Source organism: Scylla paramamosain, chromosome 36 (genome assembly GCF_035594125.1).
Source record: "Scylla paramamosain isolate STU-SP2022 chromosome 36, ASM3559412v1, whole genome shotgun sequence".
Taxonomy (NCBI): Eukaryota; Metazoa; Arthropoda; class Malacostraca; order Decapoda; family Portunidae; genus Scylla; species Scylla paramamosain.
In genome coordinates, this window is record NC_087186.1 from 12299018 (window position 1) to 12313813 (window position 14796).

Below are 14796 nucleotides of genomic sequence, written 5' to 3' on the forward strand. Positions count from 1 at the left end.
AGAGGGGAGAGAAACAGGAGCGCTTCAGGTATTATTGATGTTTTCCAGGAACGCGCATAGACGCCTGCAACACAAGCCATAGTGTTCACAAGAAGCTGGACAAAAGAACATCGAGTAAAAAGGAAGGGAAAGCAAAACGTAAACCACACCTGAGAAATTGAAAAGAAGGGGAGATCGAGCTCAAATAGAAAAATCGATCGATAATGATTAAGATTTTTCTTTTAGCTAGTGAAAAAAAAAAATAGTATTGAGAAAGAGGCTGGGGTGAATGTGATGACTGAGTGAACGAGTAAAAAGGAAACGGAAGATAAGCGTAAACCACACTTAAAAAAAAGAAAAGTTGAACTCGGATTTAAAAATCTGGATACAATAATTTAAATTCTCATTTAAACTGACAAAAAAAAAGTTTACAGAAAGAGGCAGGAACGAGTGTGATGAATGATAAAACGAATGAACTAAAAAAAAAAGATGAAACTCTTATATAAAAAATCGAGTTATAATAATTTAGATTTTTCTTTAAACTGAGAAAAAAATAGTTTAGAGAAAGAGGCAGGAGTGAGTGTGATGACCGTCCAATACTTCCTCGATATCGGTAATCAGGTGTTGGACTGACGAAACCTCACAGACGAGGGCCGCCTGAGTCTCGCTGGCAAAACAATCACAGGAAACTTATATTGTCGCGAAACCTTTTACTGCGGAGAAAAGATTGTGTTGTTTGTAGAGTGCGCTGGGAACTCACCTGCTCTTATCATTAATTTGTCAGTTTATTAAGAAAAGAAAATCATAATTATTTCTATTGATTTTATTGCACAATTATTTATTTATTTTTTTTTTTTACCCTGACGAGAAACCAACTTGCTTTTATTATTAATTTGTCAGTTTATTTCAGAAAATTTTGTTAACATATAATCACATTTTTTGTAGTCAGTTCTTTTATTCATATCTTTTTATTTCTTTCATTTTTTGCCTGAGTGCTTTTGTGGAAAACTAGAACCAGAACATCTGAATCAAGTCTCTCTCTCTCTCTCTCTCTCTCTCTCTCTCTCTCTCTCTCTCTCTCTCTCTCTCTCTCTCTCTCTCTCTCTCTCTCTCTCTCTCTCTCTCTCTCTCTCTCTCTCTCTCTCTCTCTCTCTCTCTCTCTCTCTCTCTCTCTCTCTCTCTCTCTCTCTCTCTCTCTCTCTCTCTCTCTCTCCACCTGTCGGCATCGCTTGCTCGCGTAGATTTTAGAATTTCCAGGTCATATATTCCTGCCGCCCAACCTGACGATTTACCTGGCAAGTGAATTTTACCATGGAGACTCACCTGTGTGTATTTTCTCTTCATCCTTTACTACCTTTATTGTATGTGTGTGTGTGGGGGGGGGGGGCTCGTACACAGGTCAGCCTCGCAATGTTAACTGGTGTTCTATGAATATTTAGGACAGAAAATGGGTCATAATGCAACCTAAAAGTAAATCCAGGAGGCGTCGTTCTTCGCCTTTGTAATGTCGAGCTGCACAGGAAATTGTTTTGGAGGTTGTTGATATTTAATGTCAGGTAACAGCGTCACTACATATTAAAAGTCATTAGTATTAGTGTTGCTGCTGCTGTTGTTGTTGTTGTTATTGTTGTTGTTGTTGTTGTTTTGTTACTTTTTTATTTTTATTGTCGTTGTTGTTGTTGTTGTTGTTGTATCTCGTTATTATTGTTCCCACATCAATAACAACAACAACAACAACAAACTACTACTACTACTACTACTACTACTACTACTACTACTAGTACTACCACTACTACTATTGTCATCGTTACTGGTGCTGCTGCTCTCACCTAATTAACACGGATATTATTACTGGACGTCAGTGTGGTGCTAACATAATTAACAGCACCATTCATTACCCTTTTCCCTTAAAACGGCTTGTTGTTTTAACACTACATTCATTCCCATACAAACGTTCCTCTCACTTGAATAATTACGCATAACTGAAACACACACACACACACACACACACACACACACACACACACACAGAAAAAAAGTTTCAGATTTTATATTCAACATAGGTAAAACGGGAAACAGAATAAATTGCATTCTAATGGATATAATTCAGATAAAAACACTCCAGATTCATTTTTTTTTACTGCAGTGAGAGGAAAACGTTTCATCTATGATAGAGTAATGCCTGAGGCCAGCTGGTGGTGGTATCGAACGGCAGATGGGGCGTGGCGCTGCTGCTGGGGAACCTGTGAGCCTGCAGGGGTGGTGGGAGGCGAGGGGCGAGGGGCATGGAGGCGCGGAGGTGTAGTGACGTTATGATTGGCGTGTGGCGGTGGATTCGCTGCCATGGCGGGGAAGTGAGTGTGTATTATTTGATTACTCTCCTGATGTGGGGATTGTAATGGATGTGCGGTGGCGGTGATGGTGTGGTGGTAATAGTGTGGTGGTGATGTGGTTACGTGTGTGGTGGATGTATTGATGTGGGTTCTTTGATTGCTATGTGATGTGCGGGATTGTGGTGAATGTGGTTGTGGTGGTGCTGTGGTTATGTACGTTGGTGTATGTTGATATGCTTGATGTGGTAATGTAGTGCTTGCTGTGTGGCGGTGGTGCGGCGAGCTGTGTACTGGTTATTGAATGTCAGGACCTTTGAAAAGAATACACACAATTTTATGATTAATTTTTTTCTCAAAACTACAGAATTCTGAATCACGAAATATTGTCTTCCTACCGCTACTATGAACGCGAAACAGCACAATGTGTCTCCTTTAAACAAGAAACCCATCTATTATCAGGTAAACATTATGAGACAAACTTTTTTTTTCACTTTTTGTTAATGGTGCTGGTGCTGTTGCGATGTGCTGTTTGTAGCGCTTCAGTAATGTGTTTGTAATGAATGCATGGTGGAGTGTTGGCTGCAGAAAGTGATACTGCAGTGGTGACCTGATGGCTAGTGATGTAGTGATGCGATGTTGAGTGATGAGTGTATTAGCCCAGTACAGGAGTGACGTGTCAAGTGTCAAGAGTGTGAAATACCTGTTAATTACTTGTCACGACTGTCCTGTTGGGATTCAGTGGGTTTTGAAATACAAGTTTATTCATTGCACTCTCTACGTTATCATTCCTGGAAATATCAAGGCCAGAAAACATTTGACTCACCTGTTCACTCATTAGCAAAATCACTCCTCACCTGTACCTGGCTGTGATAAGGAAGCAAAGAAACCTAAGAGGATTTTTTTTTTTTTTACTTAGAAGCTTTTGAACATATTTCCTTTCTCGTGTAAAAGCTTGCCTTATCTTCCCCTATCATGTCTAGAGTGCGAGGGCGCGTGGGGGGAAGGACCCTTTGTGAACCGACTGTGTTATCTTCGAGGGATCCGATATTTGCGCAAGCACTGACCCGCCTCCCAAAACTAAGGCGGGTGAAGTTTGGTAATTAAAGTTTCTTGCTCCCAACTTGGTCTTTTCCGCCACGTCCCTGCCCTTGCGAGACACCTTCCCTCCTCCTTGCTCCTCTTCCGGCTCCCCCACCCTCCTCCTCTTCCGGTACTACTTGCCTCCCTCTTACTCCGCCTCCTCCTCCTTCTCCTCCTCCTTTTCATATTTTATTCTCAGCAGCAACTTTTTAAGACAGTGTGTAATGCATTTTTCTAATTTTCTCAAGCTCGATTTATTTAGTTCCTCCTGCACACACACGGATACACACACACGCACTCTCTCTCTCTCTCTCTCTCTCTCTCTCTCTCTCTCTCTCTCTCTCTCTCTCTCTCTCTCTCTCTCTCTCTCTCTCTCTCTGTCTCTCTCTCTCTCTCTTCCCCCAGTTTTAACTTAACTAAACTATCTCAATTGTATTGGTTCTCTTGCCTGTTTGTTCCTGGTCATTCTGTCTCAGCACACACACACACACACACACACACACACACACACACACACACACACACACACACACACACACACACACACCACCATTCCACTCTATACCCACCAGTACGCTGACCAATTAACACCTGACGCTCATAGTAATGCTGGTAATGAGTCGTGCGTGGGTACAGGTGTGCGTGGGAGGAGTGGATGATATATTGCCGCCGTGACTGTGCTAATTAATAGGCATTTAATAGAGACGCCGTGGCCAGGGGTGAAGGTGAGGGGTCAGCGAAGGGATGTGCCGCGCCTATTAGTGAAAGTGCGGGTTATTTAGGTAAGGGCGGCGCTTTGTAAAGGGAGGGACAGGGAGTGATTTACCTGACCAGAGAGGCTTAGACACCTGGATGCTGTATAGAGTGCTGGGATGCGATGCTGTGATGGTGTGAGAAAAGGGTTAGCTACAGGGGGGACTAAGGTGGACGTAAAGCTGTAACTGGGGAGTGAAAATATCGTTCAGTGAGGAGTGTGAAAAAAAAGTGTTAGCGACTTGAAAATCGAAGGTGGATGCGATGCTATAACAGAAGGATAAAGGTTTCTCCCAGTGAGGAGGTAGTGTGAAGAAAAGTGGTTAGCTACTTGAGAATCTAAGGCGCCATCTTGCAAACTAAGACTGAATGATTTTATCCAGCTTAAGAAGGATATGTAGGAATAAAAATTGTGAAATGTATCTCTGCTGACTCTTAGCTCTAGGTCTGATGCCTTATATTCTTCCAAAACTTAACATAACTGTCTCATACTAACCAAAATAAATGTAAAAATGCAATACATCTGCTCAAACGTGGTTAAAACGAAAGAGGATTGTGGACGTAAAGGAAGGAGACAGACTGTAGTTTATTAAGAGATAAGAAGGTAAAACTCTTCTGGAGATGCTGTGATCTGAGTTAAGGGGGTTTAGGGGAAGGAGTTTATAGGACTAAAGGAAAGGCCGGGGGCTTTGTCAACGAGAGGAAAAGGGAATAAAGCAGGATACCTCGTGTTGGTACCTGCTGTGAGGAAAAGGATTAAGAGGATAGATAGATTGTCATATCCTGGACTTGGCTGTAAGGAGAAAAGAGTCTACAAGGACAGGTAGAAGGATTGAGAGTTGATCTGATCTGTCTGTTTGTTGAAAAGGAGCATGTGGGGAAGGACAGAGGTTTGTATTGTATCTCGCTGATGGTTTAAGGTACATGATGTTCTTGCTTTTTGTTGTAAGTGAAGAAAAATCCAGTCTTTTTTTTTTTTTTTTTTTTTCATCCTCACCAACCTTTTTTTTTTTTCGTGGAAATAAATAAGTAGAAATGGAAAGTCTGTCAATCATAACGCTCAGTTATAAATATTTAAGTGAATATACTTTGGAATATAATTTCTTTTTCTACTCGTTCTGTCCGCATCATTTGCTTCACACATCGGCAGTACGGATGTTTTGTATTCCATTAGCATCCTGCGTGCGTAGCATTGCGATGTTTCGTGGAAATCCTTCACCAATAATGTTCGATGATTAATTGGCAGCTCCGACTCGTGTGTGAAACAATGCGAGGAGAAAAAAGCCGTCTGCCAGAGATGAAAAATTAACGTTAAATCTCTGTACACGCTTAGAGGCAAGATAAATGATGAATAAACACGTAAAACCCATCGCCAATTAATTACTAAAAAGGAGTAATTACTGGACGCTTTATTAGTTTCTTTAATTGTCAAAATCGCGATATGAATGTTGATTCGCTCACACTGAAAACCGATTCCAACAACTCTTGTCACACACACACACACACACACACACACACACACACACACACACACACACACACACACACAGGCACACAGGCACACGTTCTACACTATAAACAAACGCTCACCACTTCCATCTCCTCGCGCCATCATGCCATAAACATCACTATAAAGGTCCTCACCACCTCCCATGTTTACAAATCATCATCGTTAGGACCTTAATTGACAAGCGGTTCCATAGTATTGGATCAGATTAGCGTTGTTCGTTCGCTGCGGCAAAAAAAAAAAAGAAAAAAAAAGACCAAAATTTGTGCCCCGGGAAACTTTTGATTGTTTTTAAAAGCTTCCTTAATTTGATTATTTTTATATTTGCTGTGGCTTTCGTTGAACCCAATTTTTTTTTTTTTTTTGCAACCTGGCAATAAGTAACAGGAAGATCATGAAATATATAAAAAGGAATCATTTAAACTACTAAAAAATCTAATCACACCTGGAACAAACTTTACCTCCATTTAAAGAGTGAACGATACAGGAATAATATAAATAATGCTAAGATGAAAAACCATTGATTTCTTCACAGTCACACGACGAGGCACTGAATCCCACACAGTAAGGAATCCATCCATAAGTCGACATCACATAGACGTTAGTAGTTCCTCTTAAAAATGGTGAAGATATGTCTGTGCTTCGTCATCCTCACACCTGGTCCGCTGACACACCTGAGTTGTTTATCTGACACGTCGAGGCGCGGCTCTCTACTTTATTAAGCATTGTTACCTGGACGGGAGTTGAGGTGTGCGCCATCCTCACCTTACCCTCGCTTACCTTTATGTCTAGTGGCGCGGGAGGAGGCAAGGCAAGGCCAGCCCTTCCCCGCGCCCTGAAGGAGAGCCTGGCCACCCTTTGTCACGATTGGGGGCTGCGGCGGTGTGGCGAATCCTAAAGAAGCCGCGAAGTGAGACGAGAAGTAAGACGGAAAGCTCCTTGGATATACAAACTGACGTGAATGAAACGAAGGAGGAAGAATAAGATCGTTTCTATCACTCTTCGCTTCTCGGCTTGGCGTGGAGACGTCCTTCCCGCGATCAATCTATATAAGGCAACATTCGAGATGCCTCTGGGAAAACAAATAATAAACATCGTCTTCCTTCACGTCCATAAATCCTCGTCGGGGGGCCTTAATCCCTCCCTAACGGGGCCTCGCGACGGGCGGGAGAAACCTTGAGGGTCTTTCGTCTTCATACTAACCTGCCTCCCCACCCGGGCCTTGGTCCCACGCCCGCCCTTCTTATTCTCCGGGAGACCACTGGGCGGCCGTCGGGAACCATTCTGCCGCTCAGAAATCACGATAAATGACTAAACTCCTGTACGGGAAGAGGAACACACCCAGGCCTAACACGAACTTCAGAATCCACACAACGCAGATCCTTGACGATACCCCGACGCAGGAGAGAATGAAGGGAGGGATGGGAGGACCTAACCACGACGCTGGAAAAAGAAATTGCACGCGATAACCCAAGGCCAACTGGATGGGTAAACACCTACGAGTTGAGGGAGGAGGAGCAGGAGGAGGAGAGGGAAATTTTCGGAATCGTTGGAGAGGACGAGCTGGAAACATGGAGGGCTGCTAGGTAACCGATGGGTCGCGCAGGACGTGAATGAAGATGAGGGAGGGACGTAGGTAGGTGAGCGTCGTCCAAGGGGAAAGAGAACCATTCGTCTCTGTACTGTGATGGATTGCCTCCTGCTGGGGTGGCTGACGAAGGGGAAACACTTGCTGCACCTCTTGGCTACCTCTCTCGTCCCTTAGACACTCTTCACATAAAGAAACTGTTGTGAAAATACAATTCTGAAATTCCAGTAATGCACGCCACTTGTAATCCTGACGAAGAGATTACCAGGTTGTTTTAAAAGCGATGCAGCAACACTGGCATATGGCGCAGCGAAGCCTAAAGGAGGCAAAAATCTATATATGGTTTAGAGGAGTTTAAAATGCCGTGAGGGTGAAGCCAGACGCCCTTCCAGTAACACGCAGTACTCGTCTAGTTTTTAACGAGATCTGGGCAGGTACAGGACCCTCAGGTAATTGCAAGGGAAAAAAAATAAGAAGAAAAAATTGTGACCTCTACTTTTCCATCCTGAATGTAGTAAAAAAGCACACACACACACACACACACACACACACACACACACACACACACACACACACACACACACACACACACGTGCAAGCAAGTAGACGAAAATGTTATGCAGGAAACAGGCGATCTCTCCTGGACGAGGCAAAATATGCTTGAGTATATTATGATAGGTATGAAGTTATTGTTTACGCAGGAAAAATTACGAGCTGCGGAGAAAGACAAAAGAAAATATACACAGAATATACTAAAATGTTGCTGAGGGCCGGAGAAAAAGAGTAACAAAAAAAATGTAAAGCGCTTGATGGGTATTAACACTTTTTTGGCAATAGTGCCTTTCTCTTTACTGAGCCACCGAAAAAGAGAGAAAAAAAGCAAAAAAAAAAAAAAATGACACAAGCATTCTTTTTATTACACTTCCGGGTCCTATACATTTTTTTTCTCGTCAGTTTAGGGAAGACGTGGTGACGGAAGAAGACCAGTTACCTCGACCTCCCAGCCAGAGACAAGACCCATCAACATCCACGCGGGAAAAGTCACTGCTCATAATCCTCCGCCAAAGTTTCCCTGTGGTTGTAATCTCGCCGTCAGATCAGCTGATGTAAAGTTTTTGGTCCTGGCAAGTGTAGTTTCCTCACTTCCTTCTCTTCCTCCTTCTTTATTTTCTCTTTTCTACTGTCTTTCTCTCCTTCCTTCCCCTTCTTGTCCTCTCTCACTTTAGGGTTGCTCTTCCTCCTCCTCCTCCTCCTCCTCCTCCTCCTCCTCCTCCTCCTCCTCCTCCTCTTCCTCTTCTCCCACATCACCTTATTTGTTCTTCTATTTGCATTTGTTTTTGTGTCGTTGTCTGTATGTTTATTTACTCCCTCTGTTTTCTTTGTCATTCTCTCTCTCTCTCTCTCTCTCTCTCTCTCTCTCTCTCTCTCTCTCTCTCTCTCTCTCTCTCTCTCTCTCTCTCTCTCTCTCTCTCGTGTAATCATCTTATGTCTCTCTTCTCTCTTTCTTCACCATCCTTCCCTCTTCCCTTCTTGCTCACAATTTTTGCATCACCCTTCATTCACTCCCTTCCGCGCCCTGCACCCTCTTTTCTTACTCATTAATTCTCCCTCTCCTTATGATTATCCATCTTAAATACCTAACAATTAACGTGCCTTTAAATATTCACGTACGTACCTGGACCTTTGGCAGTGATGGATGGGGAAAATACTGCATGGAAATTACTTGTGAATTAAGTGAACAATGTGTTATGCTTACTATTACTGTACTGCTACTACTACTACTACTACTACTACAGCACCCCAGTCATTATTATCACAAGCAGTAGTAGCAGCAGTTACGCGAGCCGTAGTAAACCAACGTCTACTTACTCCCAGCATTTCGTTTTATATTTACTGCCATGCATTGCTTTAATATGCCAGCGGCTGCCCTCCTCCTCCGCTCCTCTTCCGCTTATCTTTCCAGCAAAATAGAGGGAGGAGAGGCATGACCCATATTACTGCGAGAATTCACGCTCCTCATAAACAACAGGGTGCCGGCAGGGGTCGTTGGAAGTCGTGCGGTGCTTTCTCTCCCTCTCGTCCCTCGTCCAAGCGGTTGCAGAAATGCCCAGGATGATTTGTGTTTGTCTTGCGGGAGTCCAACACGAAAATAGAGATTGGCCGCGTCTCGCTGTGGGGGAGGAAATCGTGTCTTTTTGATGAAATGAAAGGACTCGCGAGTTTCCTTATTGAGAGAAAGGTCTTGGTTATGAAATGTGAACAGGTCTCTCTCTCTCGACGTCCAGGAAAAGCAAACACTGTCTCGAATGAAAGCGAACTTACGAACAAGGAAATGGAGAAAAAATGGAATAGCTCTTTGCTCTGGAATTGGAGGAGGAGGAGGACGGTACCAAGCCCCAAGTTTTCTGAAGGTGAACTATTGGAGTAAGTCGTAGATAACAAATGCCGCACCTAAAATATAGTAATAACAAACTCGGGAAACTCGGCTACCGGAGTTCACCTTTGCCTCATAACGTACAAATCCAAGCGAAAAATCCTTCCTGTACTCAATAGCGAAGGTGTGAGTTAAATTCAGCTTCCTTTATCGTCGTGGCGTCCCTTGTAGCTCAAGACACGGCGGCCATTGAGCCCTCGAGGTGGAAGAACAAGAGGAGAAAAGAGAAGAAGGGTTGTGGGTCGTGGAGGAGAAAGCAAGGAAGGAGGACGACGAGAGGACGAAAAAAAAAAACAAGAGTAGGATGAGGGAAGAGGAAATGGAGGATGAGAGAGCCGAACAAGACAGGAGAAGGAAGAAGGAAAGAGGAACGAGTGTCGCGAGTAAAGGAAGGAAGAAAGGAGGAGAAGGAACAGGGCAAAAGTAGGATGAGGAGGAGAAGGCAGAGGATGAGAAGCGAAACGTATAAAAAAAAGGAGGAAGAAAGAGCAAGACAGGAATTTGCTACACTGAAATCGGGGAAACAAAGATAGAAAGAGAGGACACAAAGGGAGAGGAAGAATGGAGAGGCGCAGAGGGAATGACAGGGTAACCAGAACTCAATGCACTAAAGAAAGTAAGGAAAGAGAAGAAAAGATTACTTGCGGGTCTTCAATTTTGCTCTACTGACGAAGTGAGTTGACGTGGAACGCTCCTCGTGTTTGAGTGTGTTTGGGGACTGCGATCCTCCGGTGTAAACAAGACCCAGTTTGCTGAGAGAGAGAGAGAGAGAGAGAGAGAGAGAGAGAGAGAGAGAGAGAGAGAGAGAGAGAGAGAGAGAGAGAGAGAGAGAGAGTTACGAGAAGTGGGACTGAGTTTTCGCCTTGCCTGAATCTGATTCCTCTCTCTCTCTCTCTCTCTCTCTCTCTCTCTCTCTCTCTCTCTCTCTCTCTCTCTCTCTCTCTCTCTCTCTCTCTGTCATGACAGTTGTTGGGAGAAAAATTCCAAAGACGAGCGTAATTGTGATGGCAGCCCTGACTATTATCATTTTCTCTTTCTCTCCCTATAGAAATTGACTGTTTTTGCCTTTTCGTGTGTGTCTCTCACTCCCATTGTCTCCCTCATCCGCAGCTGCGTGCGTGCGTGTGTCAGAGCCAACCATGAGGAAAACCCCGCAAGCAAACCTCAGTGTTGGGAGTTAAACCTTATCTACTGTCTCTGCAAGTCTTGCGTTCCCTGCTTGACGGACAAGATTCATTGAGGTGGAAGATAGATTAGCGGGGGTGGAGGACTCGCACAAAAAGTTAATAGGGTTATAAATTATGGGCGTGAGAGACGTATGGTGGAGTGAGAGAAGGTATTTATGGTGGTGTAATAGTGGCACAGGAAAACACTATGAGAGGAGCAAGGGAGAGTAATATCGGTAGTAATAGCGTGGTGATGGCCGTGCTGGAAGATATGAGTCGTGGATATTTTATGAGAACTGTAATAGTGGTATTGTTGTATTCTTGTGTTGGTGCGGACATCGACTGGGAGTGTCCATCTGTGTAAGGCGATTACTGCTAAGCTGCGTAGTTTCAGCTTGTACCCACCAGTCATAAGTAGTGTTGTGTACGTATTTGTAGCGAACTGCGCAGCGTGTTTCAAATGTTTGATTCGAGGAAGGCGAATGGAATACTTAGGTTTTGTGGGTTAATTAGGAGAGCATTGCATTGCCAAATCTATTGTTTTAAGGAGGCAGGAGTGGTTGTATTGATGGTATTTGTGAATATCATCATTATGCGCAACCACTGGAAGTCAGTCTGCTTTTTTTTCTTTTCCCTGAAGCCCGGCGCTGCTATTGCCTGTACTTGCTGGAAATTGAAGACTTAGTGTTTTCTGATTTTTGTCGACATTTACTTATATTATGATTTTGTAGAGATTTTAAAGGATGAAAAAAGAAAATCCCTGCAATAATTTGTAGAGACGTAAACAGAAATAAGTCACGTTCTTAATTGTCCAAATTGTTCGTATTCTTCCTTTCTCTTCCTCTCTCTTCTTGCTCTCCAGTTCTCTCTCAGTGATCCCTCACCAACACTTCCCTCCTCCTCCTCCTCCTCTGACTCACCCCCTCCATCAAGCCAGCGCTCCTTCCCATCTCTCGTGAAAACTCCCAAGAACAACTGTATGTTTATGTCGCTGTCAGACAAACTTAGGACTAATTAAACTTTTGTGTTTACTTCATATATCCGTCCACGTTGTCCTGCCGCCATCTCTACCCCGAATCCCCGTCCCCTCCCCTCCCTCCTCCACTCACCCTTCCTCTCTCTCCTAGCTCTCCCTGCCCTCCATTCATCTCCTCTCTTTATCTCACTCACTCTCGCTCACACACTCGTTTACTCACTTTCCTCGCTCACTACCTCAAGCACTCAGCCTCACTTACTCAAAACTGTTACAAATATTTCTTTCTCCTACTTTTCATACTTATTTACGTACCTTCTCCTCCTCCTCCTCCTCTCTTTTCTTCCTCCCCTTCCTCCTCCACCTCCTTTTCGTAAGTCGCCAACTATGTATCTGCATAAAAAACTGGGAAACACCCATCCACACACACACACACACACACACACACACACAAACACACACACTAGGTAACGTTCTGTGGAAGGATGTACAGCAGGTAGTGAAAATAAATTGTAAATAAACACTATTTACCAGCAGTGGGTTCGATGGAGCGTGTAAAGCCACACCTTTTCCCGCCAAAATAGGAAGACTCTACCTGCCACCTTATTTCCAAGTCCAGGTACCGGCAGTATAAGTAAAAAAAAAAAAAAAGAAAGAAATAAAAAAAAAGAAATAAAAGAAATATTACCCGTGGAAGTTTATCTTGTACGAACATCAATGAAAAATTTGTTATCCCTCCTCATCGCTGAGAGGACAAGAAAATATTGGGAGATAGAAGGAAAAAAAGTCACGGGGGGCAATTCATGAAATGCTGAAAGGTTAGGAAAATATGGGAGGAAACTTTGTCCATTGGGAGGTCGTCAGGATGAAAGAAAACGTAAAGCTGGAGGAAGACTCATCCATTAAGAGCATGTTGGGAGACATTGAGAGCTGGAGAGATATTATTAGGGAGAGAGAGAGAGAGAGAGAGAGAGAGAGAGAGAGAGAGAGAGAGAGAGAGAGAGAGAGAGGAGTGGATGAGTTAACGTTTGTGTGAAAGAGAAAAATTACTTTAGTTGATATCCGCACAGAGAAAATGGGATGTGGAAGTAGAGAGAAAATGGGGTCTGGTACTGTACCTTCAAAATGCGTCGCTTCGTTCGCGTATTCACCGACACAAAAAAGGAAAAAAAGAATGAGCATTGGTATTCCGAACAAACAAGACCCCGAAATATCGCCTCCCCCAAACCCGATTCAGTTCCTTTCACAAGAACAAGTACTCAACCCTTGTATGAATCAATTCTTCGATGTGCACCAATCCTCTTAACTTTGGATCCCCGGAAAGTCCTTGAAAATACATTCAGTCTCCCTTAAATCGGCGAGGCGAGCATAGAAAGCGAAGACTCATTGATTGCTGGCTCAGAAAAGAATGGCAACTTTCGCCTCAAAAACCTTACGAGATAAAGGTGAAGTTTCCTTACCACGGGAGTGAATGATTATTTGAAATGCGGTACACAGATAGAAAAGCAGATAGAATTGCTTACCATGGATATGTACAGAGCCGGCCAAGGGAGAAGACAAGCGGAAAATACACTTAAAAAAAAATATCAAGACGGGAGAAAAAGGTACTGAAAATTTAAAAAGCATCACTAGAAAGGAGAAAAAGTTTATCCTTTTATTCCCTCCGCAGTTCATTGGGAAGTCCTTTTCACGTCTCCATTTTCCCCGGGAGATTTATTTTATATATCTGAGTTTTGTAGTTGTCGAAATTCTCCCACACGCCATTGTCGACATATAGAAATTGTGATTTATAGGAAAACTGTTGCTTCGGTATATTTCATTGCACACATATGATGCTACGCAAGTGTGCTTTTATTACTTTATGCTCAGAGCGACGACGTAATTGGTGTACTAATATGCAAGTAACTTGATTATGAATGTGCTGTTTTCTTTTTCACGTACACTCATATGTTGATAATAAAAGAATAACTACATAGCAAATATCATTATATCTACAATAATGCAAGCATAGATGATACGTAGTGCATACATAAATGCTTTCATATAAGTATATATTTAGATGGAAAGCTAGCAATTACATAAGTGTCTGTGCAATGGCTCAGCGCACAAGGGTGAATGCATTTGAATCTGACATGAATTATTGCCAGTGTAGACAATATTGTGCACATCCCACGTCCTCCACGGCATCGTGTCGTGCATTTCTCCTTACAATAATCCAGTTGTCAAGACAACGCATTGAAGAACTTCAGAGAGAGAGAGAGAGAGAGAGAGAGAGAGAGAGAGAGAGAGAGAGAGAGAGGAAAGCAAGGGAAAACTCGATTCCCTTATCACTGTATTAAAAAAAAAAAGGTAATTTTTGAGTAATGTGTGAATGTCTGGAAACACAAATTCCTGTTATAGGAGAAGGAACAGCTTTGTATTAAAATAAAGCTACTTGATTTCAATGAAGTGTTTTCACTTAAATTAATACGTTGTATAGAATATCGTTGATAGTCTTAGGCAACGTGAAAAAAAAAGACATGTGGAATCGAATGAAAGAGAGGATTAAGCCCTAAAAAGTAGATTATAACTGAAAGCATTTATGGCTTAGTTCAAAACAAAAAAAAAAAAAAAAAACTTATTACACAGCTTAACTCTTATGGACGAAAACAAAGATGAAGAAACTAAGATAAAGCCGAGAATTGTGAGGAAAAGGAGGAGACGTGAGAGAGAAAATGGCCGGGACGAGATGGAAGAAGAAAATGAAGTTTTGTGGAAGAAAATGAGAAATTGTCTTGGAAAAGAAAATGGGAAAGGCGATGCAAGGGAAACTGGATTATAATCACCATCAGAGAAAGTTTCTAAGGTAGTCGTGTGTGGTAAATAAAGCGTGAGAAAATTTAGTCCCCTTCTCTTCCTGGCTCCTTCGGTGTTTCCTTCACTTCCCTCAATACTTTCCTTCATTTCCCTCATTTTTCACATCACGTTTTCTCTGTCTTCTTCC

At 42.8% G+C, this 14796-nt stretch overlaps 1 protein-coding gene across 1 annotated transcript; it reads right to left on the minus strand.

Annotated features, from left to right (window-relative positions):
• Positions 1-2144: 2144 nt before the first annotated feature.
• Positions 2145-5799, minus strand: LOC135090812 (uncharacterized). Its single transcript, XM_063987878.1, has 3 exons — positions 5736-5799; positions 4219-4272; positions 2145-2602 (listed from the first exon to the last, which is right to left on the minus strand). Exons 1-3 carry the CDS (start codon positions 5797-5799, stop codon positions 2145-2147), a joined length of 576 nt encoding a protein of 191 aa, XP_063843948.1.
• Positions 5800-14796: the final 8997 nt, after the last annotated feature.